Source organism: Otolemur garnettii, unplaced genomic scaffold, assembly GCF_000181295.1.
Source record: "Otolemur garnettii isolate 467f Iridium unplaced genomic scaffold, OtoGar3 scaffold00021, whole genome shotgun sequence".
NCBI classification, from domain to species: Eukaryota; Metazoa; Chordata; class Mammalia; order Primates; family Galagidae; genus Otolemur; species Otolemur garnettii.
The window spans coordinates 22,477,703-22,493,040 of record NW_003852416.1 but is presented as its reverse complement, the minus strand read 5'-3'; the positions used below and the strand labels follow the sequence as shown (position 1 = coordinate 22,493,040).

Genomic DNA, 15,338 nt, shown 5'->3' with positions numbered 1-15,338 from the left:
ATTTGGAATATTGAGACAAGACAGTGAAGAAATGGTAAAGAACAGTTAGGGATTTCTAAGATCTATGTGTGTGCATTATAAGAACTTTCTCTCTCCTCACCTGCTCACTCTGAATAATAGATTCAAAGGCAATCTTCCCCAAATTTATTAGATTTATTAATTTACCAAGGTCTGGTCAGTCAGTAATTATGAGTGCCTCTTGCATGGGGAACATATGCCCAACTTCACAGTGAAGCAGAAGCAGGTCACTGGAGTGGAAAGAGCTCTGCAGAGAGCACCAGGAGTCCTAGGAACTAGTCCCATCTCTTCCACTACATAGCCATGTGACCTTGGGCACCTTTATTTGGCCTCAGTCTTCTCATCAGTGAACTAAGTGTGCATGAGAGTGTTGGGGATGGGATGGGGTAAATTAGGTGCTCCCCAAGGCTCCTTTCTTTTAGCTCCAACATTCTTGGACTCTGAGCTGCTAAAGAGCTCAAAGACTACACAAGCATTGAGCACACAAGAAAGATCTCAGTGAGCAGGTGGGGCTGTGTAGCAGCTCTGGCTCCTGAGAATATTGTCCTTGTATCTCATTTATTGCACCTAAGGTCACAGGACTACCTGAAGTCCAGGAAGCATGTGCTAGGAGGTTCCCAAGCACAGTGCTGATGGCTGAGGGCTGTGGCCTGAGCTGGTTGAAAGCATGGAGTTGCTATGGCCAGTGAAGGACAAGAAAGAAGAGAGTCAGTGGTCCGGAGCCAGGTAGCTTTGGCGCCCCCTACTGGACACCAAAGAGCCTGCTCCACCTTTGCGCTTCCACCACCTTAGCAGGCAGCAAGCAAGGAAGCTTGAGAACCAGAGGTTGTGGCAAGCTGTTTAGTAGGACTGCCTTCCCGATAGGTGGCCTAATCTCTACAAGAGTCTATGTTTCACTCTGTAGAATTACACAGGCCATTGGTCCACACACTCACAGAAGCACCCCTGTGCAGCCATAGGATGTCTTAACTAAACATCCAAGTGTCAAGAAATAAACATCAAGGTTCAGAACACCAGGTGCAACCCAGATGGAGAGAAGGGAAAAAAGAGCAACAAGCAGATATTTCACTGCACAAATACTCAGTGGTGAAAAAGTCTTTGGAAATGCAGGAGAAAAATGTAGACTGCAGGGAGAGGATGGGGTGAGGTTTAGGATAAGAACCGAAAGCCCCCATAAAAGATCTCCAGGCTGGAGCAGCTATTCCAAGAATTTGAACATCCATATTCAGAGATGGAGTAAGATGAAGAATGCAGCCACAACTAAACAGATGCAGAGCAGGTAACTACCACCCTGTCTTTGATCTTCTCCAGAGTCTGTTAGTACCAACTGGAAACTGGAATATTCTAATTGTGGTCCTCTGCATCAGCATCAGGACCCTAAACTCTCTGTTGCCTTTTAAGCTGACTTTGAACCTGCTGCCAGAAGAATGTTCTTAACCAAGTCAGAGAGAGAGAACACTTCCTCAAGAACCATGTTGGAACAGCTGCCATGTTCTCTCTTTTCAGCCTCCACCTCTCCTTCTCCATGGCTCAGAGTGAGGTGCAGGCTGATTCTCTGAATTAGCTCAAATTCAGTCTGGGGTATTTCTAGCCCCAAGTCATCATGGTCCAAAATCTCCCATCATTAGCTTTTCTCTTCCCATCTGAGTTCTTCCCTGACTCAAGATAGTATCCTAGAGCTGTCTCCTATTGCAAAAACCCTCTTCCCTTCTTTTCCACCTGGCTACACTTAGGAAGTCCTGCACCCATCCCAGAAGGCATCTCAAGTGTGACTCAAGAATGTGTCCTGGCAGGAGAAAGGAAGCTCCCCCTGGGACCCACAGAAGCCACACTAGGTGCACCCACCAGCAGCAGCAATATTCATTAGTCATTCCCGGAGGACGCTCCCCCTCCTCAGCCCTACCTAGGAGCCTGTATGTCCCAGCCACTCTGGGAGGCTCCATCTAGGCTGGGATGACTTTGAATTCTTGAGTTGCTTTCTGCAGAAGCGGGACTAACAAGGGCTCCCAACTACTGTACTGCAAAGAAGAGCGCTGCATTGCTGGGCATGCCCCCAAGCCTGGCCTGCTGCCCCATCAAAGCCTCCAAGTGCTCCCGCAGGGTCAAGGGGGACCCCCAGTCCCACTGGAATGCCTGAAGCTAGCTTTCCTCAGACAGCTTGAAAGCGAGACTACACCTCGGTCCAGCAAAAGGCGGCTGCCAGCTACGTCGCGCGCGGGGCTGGCTCCCGGAGCTCTCTGCCACCAGCGCTGTGCCCGGGAGCTCGGCTTCCCCAGGGAAGGAAGAGCCAGCCCCCCCGGGGCTCTTCCCCAGCCTAGAAGCGTAGGCACTCGGCCAAGGCCAGTAGCTTCCCCAGCCCAGAGCTCAGCTTGACTGGCTGGGTGACTTCCCCATACCCGCCACACATCCCTTCTCACCTGCTCCGCCCCCTCCCAGCTCCGGGCCCCCCTCCCCAGACAGCTGACCTCCAGTGCGCCCCCAACACCTTCCCTGACAGCTGCCTACTGTCACCCCCACACCTCGGCTCCCACCTCTGCCACCTCCAGTCCGGCGCCCGCCTCGCCCCCAGCCTGGGGGAGGCTCAGCGCGCCAATGGAGTCCAGCGCCTCACGGCAAGTTGGGAGCAAAGCCACCGCCTTCGCGATCTCGGTTTTCCCTGGTTCCCCGGCGGCATCCCCGCGAGCCCTGCGGGCGGATCTGGAGGGTCGGGCAGGCTGGAGAAACTTTCTCCGCCTGAGGGGGTGGGGGCACCGGGAGCGGGTACTCACGCTGGGGTCAGCGCTCGGAGCCATCCTCCGGCTCTCTCAGCCCCACCTCCTGGGGGCGTCGGAGCGCCGGCGCTCGCTGCCGCCTCTGCCGCCTCTGCCGCCGCCGCCTTCCAGCTCCCAGCTCCGGTCCCGGGCTGGCCTCGAGCCTCCCGCCCCGACGCCGCGCGCCCGCTTTATACAACTCCACTCGAGCGCGCCCGGGCTTATGTAAAGGCTGGCGGAGGCCCGCAGCCAATCGCGCGACAGCTGGAGCCGGGGGCCCGGGGTGGGGGACGCCCGAGCGGCCAATCGCGGCCCGGGGAGCCGGGGGAGCCGGGTGGAGGGAGGGGCGCCTCCCCTTACTGATTTAGGAGCCGGGATTGCGGTGGCAGCAGCCGGCAGCCAGGCTGGCCCGGCGCGGCCGGCACTGGGGTGGGCGGCGGCGCAGGCGGCGGCTAGGGCGGGAGCCCCCCGCGCCCAGCCGCTGCGTCTCGTAACCTTCAGGAGGCAGCGGGGCCTGGCGACTGGGGAGAGGGCGCCTTGCAGGGCGTGAGGGCACCGGGCCGGCTGGAAGCAGGGGTCCCTCGGGAGGAAGCGCCGGGAAGGAATGGAAAGGGGGAGGGGAGTGCGGCTAGCCCCTGGACCCTGCAACCGCCTCCGCACGCAGGGCCAGGAGTGCCGACTGGAGCTGTGGCGCTGCCTTCGCGTTTCCCCCCAGATAGCGATCTGGCGTCGCCGGGCCGGGCCGGAGCGGCCGTGCTAGCAGCGCTGATGGCGAGATTTCGCGCTGCGGAGCCAGCGCCGAGCAGATCTTTATCCAGCCTGGGGACGTGTCCGAGCGCCTCCCGGGACTGCTCAGTATGGAGAGCAGAGCTTTGCGACGGCCCGGGCGGGCGGGGAGCCGGCAAGCACAGCTCCAACATCAGGCGCAGCGGCCGACGAGGCTTGGGGCAGCGCCTTTTCCACCCCACCTTCGCCGGCAGCACCCCCACCCCAGCCTATCTCGCCCCCGCCCCAGCAGTGCCCGGGCTGAGCCTGGCCCACCTGCCCTGGCCCAATGCGTCCTGCCAGCCACGCTCACCGCTTAGCTCACAGGTACCGCTTCCTCCTCCTGGCCTCCAGCCGGCTGGGGTGAGTGGAATAGCTTCTGCCTCTCAGGACCAGGGGTCACAGGGAACTCAGCTCGTGAAGAACACATTTTGCCGGCAGCACACCTAATACCCGTGGTCCAGGGCAGGAAACTGGCCTTGGTCAATAACCCCCTGAAGGCCAGTCCCTTATTTTGTGCCTAGAATAGAGACCGGCACAGAACAGGCGCTCAGCAAGTAGTTAAGGAATGAATTTTGAGCTCCCATGAGTAAGGCCTTTAAGATTCCTGAAAGCTGGGGCACAGAGCTTAAGAAGAGAAAGACCTGGGAATCCATCATCAGAGAGGAAAAGAGCTAGGACTGTTTTTCCCATCTATTGACACTTTAGTGGTCATCACTCTCTAGTCTGGCTTCTAGGCACTGACTCTTACAAAGACTTGAGTACATTTGTTTATGGAGAGTTCACTAGCCAGTCCTTGGCCCCAGATCTTGTTATCCTCAGATTTTGAGCAGAACCATCAGAGCATATTCTGGGCCCTGTTTTTAGGTCTCTAATTTTTTCCTGAAAGAAAGTAGCTTAGCATAAATAAACCTAGGTTTTGAGCCTCCATGAAACCTTTGAGGGCTGTGGACTCCTTTGAGAACCTGGCAAAAAATATTAAATTCTTTTTCTAGAAAAATATGCAAACACGTACATTTACACAAACACATTTGCCCCTAGAGTGTAATTTCAGGATCATAAGTGACCCCAACTCTCTTGGGGCTCTGCCTAATGTCACCCTATTTCTCCAAGGGTTTAGGACAATGGTTTATAATACCCTCCTTCAAAGGATCACAGACCCTTTTGAACCTTAAAGAATCTGATAAATGGGCTTGGGGCTCAAGCAGCTAAGGCATCAGCCACATATACCAGAGCTGGCAGGTTTGAATCCAGCCCAGGCCTGCCAAAACAACAGTGACAACTACAACCAAAAAATAGCCGGGCGTCGTGGCGGGCACCTGTAGTCCCAGCTACTAGGGAGGCTGAGGCAAGACAATTGCTTATGCCCAGGAGTTGGAGGTTGCTGTGAGCTGTGATGCCACAGCACTCTACCCAGGGGTGACAGCTTGAGGCTCTGTCTCAAAAAAAAAAAAAATCTGATAAATGTCTCAATCTATTTCTAAGAAAAATGCTCACTCACATAGCCATACATCAGTGTACAACTCGAGGGGGATTCATGGATTATTAAAGTTTAATCTAGGGCACCAGACTAAGAACCTTCACCTAGCAGCAAATAGACTCTGCCCCAAGGGCACATCTGATCCCCAGCTGTCTCCATTAGGAGCCCAGTTGGCTATGCACCCTGTGGGATTATGCTACCACCCTGTTCTTCTTCTTCTTCCTATTATTATTATTATTTTAGAGACAGGGTCTAGCCTTGTTGCCCGGGCTACAGTGTAGTGGTGTCATCATAGTTCACTGCAACCTCAGACTCCTGGCCTCAAGCAATCCTCCCGCTTCACTCTCCTAAAGTGCTAGGATTACAGGCATGAGCCACAGTGCCTGGTTGTCATCACCCTGTTCTGAGGGCATCTGAGTAGGACGGACATGGCCCTGGCACCTAAGAGACTGTCTCCACACTTTCTGTGCATCTTGGTTCCTGCCACCCTCTTAGCGTGGAAATAAGTTGCAGGTTGTCATATTCTGTCTGATCCATGAGCATTCCTCAGCCAGAAACTACAACTCAGGGAGACAGCAAGTGACTGGTAATTAACCAGCTTCACTCAATCTCAAGCATCTGAGCACACCTTTCTTGGGTTTTGTTCTCACCTCTCTCTCTGCCGGTGAAGCTGTGAGCAGCAGCCCCAGCTGTAGAGCTTCACCTCACCGAAACTCGTCAGATTTAGTAACCAGCACGGTAATTATCAGCATTAGCCATCCAGATGTGACTGGGTTCTCTGCACAACACAGTTCTATAACGACCTCACACTTTCCTGCAGCCAGCCAGGTAAGGGTGCAGCAGACCAGAGGTGCTGGGCAAGGGCAGAGAAACATGGGAAATGATGCAGATGGTTTATCCAGGAAATTCTTCAGGGAATACAATCTGACTTCAGGACTGAACTTGTGACCTAATGGGCCAAGAGGTCCTGGCCCTAAAATGTTTAATTACGCTAATGTCTGTCATATCCATTCACTCAGTTCATGTCAATGTCCACTCAGAGCTCCAGCCCTGCCCATCCCATGGTAGACATCTTGTCCTCCTCCCAAATTGCCCAGACACACCCTGCTTTCTCGGTTCACATGCATGCTGCTGTGGACTGAACTGTGCCTCTCCACCAAACTCATTCCTTGAAGTCCTGATCCCCAATGAGATTGCATTTGGGGATAGGGCCTTTTAGGAGGGAATTACAGTTAAATGAGGATACAGGGTGGGACCCTAATCCAAAAGGACCAGTGGCCTTACACAAGAAGAGAAAGAGACAGTAGAGCCCTCCATCTCCCTCCACATGAACACAGAGGAAAGTTCCACGTGAGAACCCAGAGAAGGCCATCTGCAAGCCAGGGAGAGAGGTCTCGGAGGAAATCAGAGTTGCTAGCACCTCAATCTGGGACCTCCAGACTCCAGTACTGTGAGAAAAGAATGTTGTTTAAGCCACCTCATCTGTGGTATGTGTGATGGCAGCTGAGCAGACTACTACCCACACATCCCCTGCACACTCCTTGCCCCGTCCATCTAGTTCACTTTCTATCCAGCACTTTAACTCCAGCCTTCTCTATTCTAGCAACATCTTTCTTCAGACTGTTCCCTATGAACTTAGCCTGTTCGTACCTAAGGAACTTGCTTAAAGCGTTTTCTCATCTGCTGATACCCAAACTAAGTCTCTCCTCCTTCTCCACTTCTGAAACTGCCCTGGCCAGTATTTTCAGTTTCCTGCAGGTCTGCAACCTCTTCCCACCATACAGTACACCCTTGTCTTCTTTTCTCTCTGATTGTTTCATATGAGTGAAAGTTGGTCTTCCTATTGGGATGCAAGCCCCTGAAGTCCAGGGTTTCTTCCCTATACTTGATTACCTCACAGAGCCTGGCAAGAAACTGGGCGCAAAGTGAGCACAGGATAAGCATTTGCTCATTAATTATTCTGATTAAAGTCATTAACTTAAAAACATGCTGGAAAGATTATGTAATAGTTCATTTTCTGAAAGCTCAAGACATTTTGGGTGTGTTAGCTTGGTCATCTTCAAAGCTCACTGGAGGTGGGGTCCTCAGGAACTAGCTCTCTCCTGTAGTCCAGGCTCAGAGAGGTTACACAAATTGCTCATAGTCACACAGCCTGTCAACAACATAACAAAAATTGTAGAAAATACTGAAGACCACCCAGAGTGCCCCCTCCCTGTCCTTTCATTTGCAAATGGCTTTGTTAATCCTTTCTGTACATCAGAAGATTTTCAATTTTTCAGTTTCCTTTGACCCTCACTGATGCACATGGCTAGTTTCTTTCCAGATGGAAAGGAAAAGCCAGAGAGCCTGGTATCTTAGAGATGCTTCTGTTCCAAGAGACCTATCACATAAGAACAGAGAGGTTGATATAGTTCCTCCGGCTCTTATCTGAAGCCCTTGAAGCCAGAGGCATTTCAGATTAGAAAGGTGCCACACATTTTGAACATCCCCAGTGAGGTCTTGAGCAGCACCTTGAAATCAGACATATTAATGTTTATGCAATGAACTATATGAAGTTTTACACAAAGTGGATATGAGGAGAAAGTAACTTATTCAAATCCAAAAGGACCAGTGGCTTTACAAGAAGAGAAAGAGACAGTCAAGCCCTCCATCTCTAGTGTGGGTGTGAGGATAAAGTAACTATACAGCAGTGTAGGTCAGATTTTGTCGCTACACGAGTTCCGGCATCAAACTTGTGAAAACGAAACAAAAAACTCTTGATTGTCAGATATTTGGGGATTTAGAATCGCAGGTAAGGGATTGTGGCATGGTACACGTATTTTAGGCATGGTTGAGCCAAAAGAAATGAATGTTTTTGTAAGGGTGTGGAAAAGTAGCATTCGTCAAAAACAGGAAACCACAGCCTGTGGAAGAAGTGAAAAGTTTAAGAGAGTGTGAAGAAATAGCCCCAAGTCACTTCAGGGTGTGGTCCCTTTTTTCCAAGGAGTTACCCCATTAATCACGTAGCTGGTGAGTTTCAGATGCACTTGGGTTAACAGTAGCTCATAAGAGGCGAATGTACAGAATGACTTTTGAGGGGAGGTAACTGGGGTAAAAATGGATATAACGTCTTTAGAGGAGCCAAGAACCCTGGGGGATGGCTCAGTCCAGGGACAGAGCCATCATAGACACAAAAAGGAATCTTCCAGATGGCCAGAGAGAATTAGTTTAGAAGAACTTGAAATGGGAGTGTTTACTACAGGCAAACTCTTCCAGATAGAGAACAGATTCAGGAAAGGGATGCTGGACAAAGGGGAGCATGACAGAATCCCAGGAGCCTGTGAGGGCTGGGGGAAATTTGGGGGCAGAGTCTGCTCATCTTGTAAACCTGTGTCATGATGGTTTGGATACCAAGAACGCATCTGCCTGCGTGTGGAATGTGCTTTGATGTTTTCCCATACTGTAGTGGGGCCGGCTGAGAGTATGATGCAGGAGGGAGATAGGACAAGGGAAAGCCACAGTAGGCCCAGACCACACAACTCCCTTCCCCTGCGGAGATGCTCAGCAGGCATCTTCTCCACAGGAAGGGGCTCCTTGGAGCCCAAGAACTACCATTGGAAACCTGGACTTGAATCTTATGGTTGGCCTTGCTGCTGCCCTTGGTCCTGCTCTATGTTTCTTTCTGGGTCCTAGTAGCTGACTCTTACCTTTTTCTCCTAACAGAGCTCTTTCTGGTATCCCCAGCTCTAGTCACTGGGTCTTCATCCCGTTCTTAATCCTGGTACCCTATCCCATGACCCCGTATTCTGGGGTCCAGATATCCCCAGCTCCAGTCACTGGGTCTTCATCCCGTTCTCAATCCTGGTACCCTACCTCATGACCTAGGACCTCTGGTATCCCCAGCTCCAGTCACTGGATCTTTATCCCATTCTCAATCCTGGTACCCTACCCCATGACCCTGTATTCTGGGGTCCAGATACTTTCCTTTCTTCCCTGTGGCTATTTGTCCTTTTCCTTCTGTCAGCTTCCTTTGGCATTTCCCCAACCTAGCCTCACTTCCTGCCACCACCAGCTGCCAAGAACTTCCAGATCTTTGCCCTGCTTTGGTGGGCGTGTCTCATTCCAGGTTCCAGCCCCTCCTGGTCTGGCATCTCTAGGTGCCAACCCTGACACATTTCTGACAAACGTGAGTTCATGGTCATGGTTTAAAGAAGAGGGGGGTGGAAAGTCCTTTATCAGCTGCATGGAGGTAGCAGACATCTGCTAGCAGTAGGTGCCAGGGAGCTCATGGGCTAGGGGTATCCATGCCAGTTTCATCCGAAGAGAAAGAAGAGAAATGGGTAAAAGTGAACAGGAAAAGAAGATCAACAGGAAGGAGAAAATAAAAGGAGAGAAAGAATCAGTAGAAGAGAGAAGGGGAAGGGAATTGTTAGTAAAGGAAGTAAAGGAAGCAAAGGATTGAGGGAGAAAACTGCTGTTTTCAGTGTCTAAACTGAGTACGAAGGTGTCATCCGCAACCCAGAGTCAAGCCTTGACACAAACAAAGATGGAAAGGATAACGGAACCTGAGCAGGTGTGTGTGTGTGTGTGTGAGAGAGAGAGAGAGAGAGGAGAGGAGAGAGGGAGGAGGGAGGCGATGGGCTATCCAGGAAGTAGGTAGGACGGAGGTATAGAAGTGTGGAGCTAGTAGGAGCAGATGGACAAAAACCGATGACGTCTGGATAAAGGAATCCATGTTTGAAATTTTAGGGACATTATTTCAGATTACTTCATCCTGATTTCATTAACCAGGGTTTGTTGAGGACAAGCCACCCCCTCCATCTCTGCCTCTTGATTCTTCCCTGATTTTTTCTGAAACCCCACCCTCATCCTGACACCAAATTCCATTAAAAATAGGATGATCTCCCACAGGTTCAGCTTCAGGGTCCAGAGGTATGTTATGACCTGTCACGTGCAAGAGTAAAATGAGAGTAATAAAATGTTACTGCAGAGTTTTTATAAGCAACACGTGAGAGAACATACATAGGGCACTTAGCAGAGCACCTGGCACATAGTGAGTGCTCCATAAATGACAACCATCAGCCTTCTTCCCTTCTATTTCCTCCATTCTCTATGCCCAACTGTCACCCTCTCCTGCCTTTCCTTCCTGCAAAATGCCACTCACTTTCATCCCTTTCTCCTCCTCCTGGCCCTTCAGCAGGTCACATTTGTATTTCTCCCATGGCAGATAGGTAGGTCCTCTGCTTTTATATTCTCCCCACCCCAATCTATGGCAATCTTGTAATTCGCGTAACACTTTGCAGAATTAAAAAAATCCTATTAACACTTACCTCTGTGAGATAGACACATAAACAAAGGTTGGCGGAGGTGAAGTGGCTTGCCCAATGAACCAGAGCTTCATTGAAAAGCAGAGCTGGGATGCAAAAGTAAGGCCCAAATCAAGGCATTCCCCACTGTTCACAGAGCTGAGAAACTGACTCGTTCATGGTGCTATCATTGAGGGTAGAGACCTGGCTTTATATTTCCCAAAGACATTTTCAGGGGCTAGCTCACGAAAGGCCCCTGTGTCAGTGGATTCACTTCTGGCCACCCAAAGGAGCCCGGGGCACCCTTGGCTCAGCCCTGCCTCTGTGGTAGAGGGTCTTCTTTGCTTCAGTGTAGCTCTGCTCACACTTCAGAGGCAGGAGCCAGCTCTGTCTAACCCAGGCCCGTGCAATAGATGAGGTCTGGTCAGAAGCAAAGCCAATATTCCATACTCCGATGAGGCAGGGAGAAAATCACAAGAAATTAGGTTTGGTAAAGTGTAGCTCAAACTGGTAAAGAATAAAAGCAACTCCATGCTCATTGCTTCAGAAAGGAATTGAGATTTCATGAAAGGAAGGTTCTTTTTCTCCATGTGAGAGTTGTGAGATGTTAGAACAAGATTCCTGCAGAGGTTGTAGAAACTGCTCCCCTGGAGGTCTTTAAGAGCTGGAATGCCATTCGCTTTCCAGCGGGATGTGGGTCTGATGGCCATGAGCACAGGGCCAGAGCGCAGGCCAGACGGCAGGAGGAGGGTGCAGGAAGCTGCCAGCCTGATCCTCACCTCAGGAGGCAGGTAAGCTCTCAAAGGCAGGGTGGGGCCAGGTAGGGAGGAGAGAGCAGGCTCCAGCTAGCAGGAGGTCAGAGGGAGACAGAAGGCCATGAAGCGGCTGCTCCTGGTTCCTGGCGGAGAACCCGGCAGGTGTTGTCTGATCTGTCCAATTGCTGCTTGCTGGCTGGCACTGTGGGCAAGACAGCATGGAGGTAAGGGGGTACAATTCTGGCCCCTGGGGTGATAGGACCCAAATGGACAAAAGCCAAGTATTTTATCTGAGTAAAGTAGGGTACAGAGGCTGGCCCATCAAAATGAAAAACACAAAAAACTTGACTGAACAGTGGTCTTACACAATGCTTCTTAAACACAGATACTTGGAACTATCCCTTGAACACAAAGAAAACCCAAGATAAAAATGCCCCATCTTCCTGGAGTATCCATTTTTACTAAAGATTTGCTAGGAACAGGGGGTCAAAAGAAGTAGTAGTAGCTAATTTGACCGGTAAGAAATAAAAATATTATTTCCATCTTAATAAATCTGGATATATCATGGAATTGAATGCAAAGTTTTGCAAGCATATTTTAAACCAAGCATGAGCCTTGAAAAGACCTCCCAGGCTTCCTGTTGGGTGAGATTCTGATACCCCCAGGGCTTTGGAGACCCTTTGGTAGAAATGTTTTATCAGGCTGCTTTAGTATTTACAAAGTGTAGTCTTGTGCAACATCTCATTAGGAGATTCCACAGTATTTAACACTTTCTGCATGCCCCACTCCATGCCCTTTAGGACAAAGAAGCGGGTATTTGTACTTTCTCTGATGTGGAGATGAGGAAATAGGCTCAGAAAGCTGGAGTGACTCCCATCACCCTCCAAAGTTGTCATGTGGCAAAGCAGGGTTAGGAGCGTGGGTGTTCTTTCACGGCTCGCCACGCTCTTCCATTGTGCCTGCTGTCCTTCTGTTTCTCTGTGATCCCTCCTACACCCATCCCTACCATTAAGCAATTATACAGCACTCACCACCACGTGCCGCCCTCCTGAGAGACTTCCAGGCAGGAGGGACAGGTCTCGGGCAAATGGGCAGCCCAGGAAAGCAGCTGGTGCCTGTGTCTTTTCTTCGCAGTTATGATGCAGTCTGCACACATTTACAGGTAAGGACATTAGCACAGAATAACCAGCACCCCCAGGTCATAGGCAGAGCACCTGATCCTGAGGTTGGTCTGGTGCAGTTCCGCCTCATGCAGAGCCCTGAGTGGTCTGGGACGTGATTATTCACGGAAAGGCCCAGGATGGATTGCTCCCCAGCCAACATTTACCTAGGCTTATTAGATGTGAGCTCTGTGTTAGGCTGGTGGGGGATCAAAGATAAATAAGACCTCCTCTGCCTTCAAGGAGCTTACAACTCTGCAGGAAACTGATACCCAATTCCTGCTAAAAGACATAAGGACTAGGGATGAGCTGGGAGATGAGCCATCAGCTGATACCCCTCCTCCCACATCCTGCCCCCACACTCTCCACCTCCACATGGAACTCTTTCATCTCTCTGCTTATTCAAGTTGTCTCATCCTCCTTTTCAATATCTCTCCTTCTCTCTCCACATTTCCCCAGCAGTCACCTCAATCAAAGCCACCACAGCCTGTGGCCACAAACTAATCCTCCTAAATGGTGCTTTACAAATGATGATGGCACACCCCGAGGCTGTGCTTACCCATGCAGGTTCAAGTGCTTCACAGCTGTAATCATCCCAACAAGCCCATGACTCTATTCTTACGCCCATTTTATAGATTAGAAAGCTGAGGCTAAGTAAACAGCAAAGTGCCAGGGCGGGGAGTCTTACTCAGGCTCACTCTAGACAATCATTCATAGCCATTTCATACACGGTATGTCACTGGGGCCTCATGATAGAGCCTCTAGAGGTAGATGGGGAAATCCAGACCCAGAGTATCAGAGGCTGAATTGGTCCACAGGGAAAGCAGATTCTGGAACCCAGGTCTGACCCTTAGCTGCTGTTCTTTCCATTACAGTTTGTTACTGAAACCAGAAAATATTCCCTTTATGTTTCCAGTAATCGTGAACCCACCTAGTCTTTGGAGGATTGTTTTTTGCACTTTCTTATTGAATGAAAACAAGGACAAAACAGTCTTGACCTGGCTAAAACCAGAAAAGCTTGAAAGACTGCCACCTGGTGGCTTTTTTGGTGGTGGCGGCTGAAACCAGCCCTGGCTGCTAGCGGTAGCCCTGGGAGTCAATGATCAGAAGTCCCTAATACCAGAAGTCGGAGTTTACTGACCGCTGACTATGCGCCAGGTTCTCTGCTAAGCACTTTAAAGGACTCCTCGCTTTTATTCCTCACATCAGCCATGTGAGGTGGATCCTATTACCAGCATCCCCATTTCAAAGATGAGGAAGCTGAGGTTGAGGTTAAGTAACCTGTTCAAGGTCACGCTGTTGGTAAGTCTTGAAGCTGGGATTCAAATCCAGGTTTGTCTGTCTTGGGTCCTGCTTCTGACTTCAGACCTTGCACTATCAGGCCACCACCTCTCCTATCTCACCCCACAGCCCAGCTCACTGGGCTGCAGCCACTTGGACCTTCTTTCTCTTCTTTGAGCTCATCCTCAGGCAGGGCCCTTCACTTGTTGAGCCCTCTGCCTGAAATGTTCTCTTCGCTTTACCCATCACTGGCCACCTCTCATACAGGTCACCTCCTCCAAGAGGTGGATGGTTATTCCAACCATCCATCCAAGCTTCCCCTGCCCCAGTTCAGTTTCTCATTATCCCATTAACTAACTGCTTGTCCTTAGGGCTTAGCGCTCTCTGAAAGTATCTTATTTGTTCATTTGCTTGTCTGTTGTCTATTTTCCCCACTGGGAATGTCAGATACACTGGGGCAGGGACTGCTGCATCCCAGGGCTTATTGCAGTGCTTCTGGAGTAGTTGCTCCATAACTGTTTACTGGATGAATGATCAAAAGGAAGAAGCCAAGAGAGAAAAGGGGCCATACCTGGTATTTGATCCATTTAACTCAAAGGCCTCCTCATCCTTCCCATGGCTTCTCTCCTTCCTCTTGGAATTAAATTTTCTCCTCTATATATTCAGGACCAGAGGTGAACTGAGGCCAGAGATAGGACCTGGTTCAATTTGACAGACATATAGCAGAATATCAGATGCATTAAATAAAAAGATGGCTTGCATTTTTGGTCCTCAGCATTTGATATAGTTGAAGTGTCTGGGTTTTCTTGATAGTGGTTGTTGTTAATTCATGTAATTAGCTTGTATCTCATAGGTATTGCTCTTGGTCACTTAAAAAGAGGTTTAATTGGTCATTCAGGCCGGGAACCCATTCTGTTCTCCAACTTTATTACTTCCTCCACCACATTTAGAACCTGGCAAGGTAGATTAGCATCTCAGGATTATAAACTGCCTGTTCTCACTCACCCACACTTGGATGTGCTCCAGAAAACAGAAACTGGTTTGTGAATTTGAATTTGGAATCCTGTACTTAGAAGGAGAAGTTCAAATCCAGGCACAATACCTAAGACCTGCTGAAAATATGAACAGAGTATAAATGCTTACACAGATGAGTTTTTAGCCCAAGACACAAGCAGCCTCAGAAAGGAAAAACCACAGTAGCTAATGGTCATTAAAACTTAGTTGATGTAACATCAGAGAATGAGGGGAGCCACAATCCCAATTTAATAAAACCAGGAGAACTTAGCTCTGAGCTGACAGCCCCACTACTGCGATATGGTGGCACAGCAGTGGGTGAGCCTCAGATGAGGAACGGGGTGACCTGGCTTTTCATCTGGGCCTGCCACTCTCTTGTTACATGTCCTTCCTGAACCTAGAAAAATAAAACAGAGCTGGATGATCTTTCAGATTCCCTGCAGTTCAATGTTCTAGGCCTTTATTTAGGACTGAGAAGCAGGAGAAAGGTGGAGACAAGCAGGCTAATGTTCACTGAATTGCTACTCCATCTCAGCCCTGAACTGGGCACAGTGGCATCAAGTCCTCACAGTAGCCTTGCTAGCATGGTCTCTAGTTTGCAGATGAGGGGAAAAAAGATTCTAAGTGATATATCTGACATGCCTAAAGTCACACTGGTGGACCATGACAGGGCTGGCTGCAAGCCAGTATACTCTCTAGTTTGCCCCAAGGCATCTGGTCACTTAAAAACCATCTCTACCCAGCACTCCAAAAAATCTGATTCCTAAAAGTAGCATTCATCTCTTAGGGAGCATGACTCTGATTCACACAGTGACGGGGGAAGGAAGATC

The 15,338-nt window shown here is 49.9% G+C and overlaps 1 protein-coding gene across 2 annotated transcripts in view; it reads right to left on the bottom strand.

The window, feature by feature from the left end:
- The window catches only part of CRTAC1 (cartilage acidic protein 1), a 217,775-nt gene that overhangs the window by 148,671 nt on the left and 53,766 nt on the right, over positions 1-15,338 (bottom strand). Inside the window, exon 1 of one of the 2 annotated variants that reach the window (XM_003787285.1) lies at positions 2,787-3,171. The exons of the other annotated variant lie outside the window; for it this stretch is intronic. Coding sequence (XP_003787333.1) covers positions 2,787-2,810 — 24 coding nt within the window. The 5' untranslated portion in view covers positions 2,811-3,171. Of the gene's footprint in view, positions 1-2,786; positions 3,172-15,338 lie in introns of those variants that run through there. 2 annotated transcript variants of the gene reach the window in all.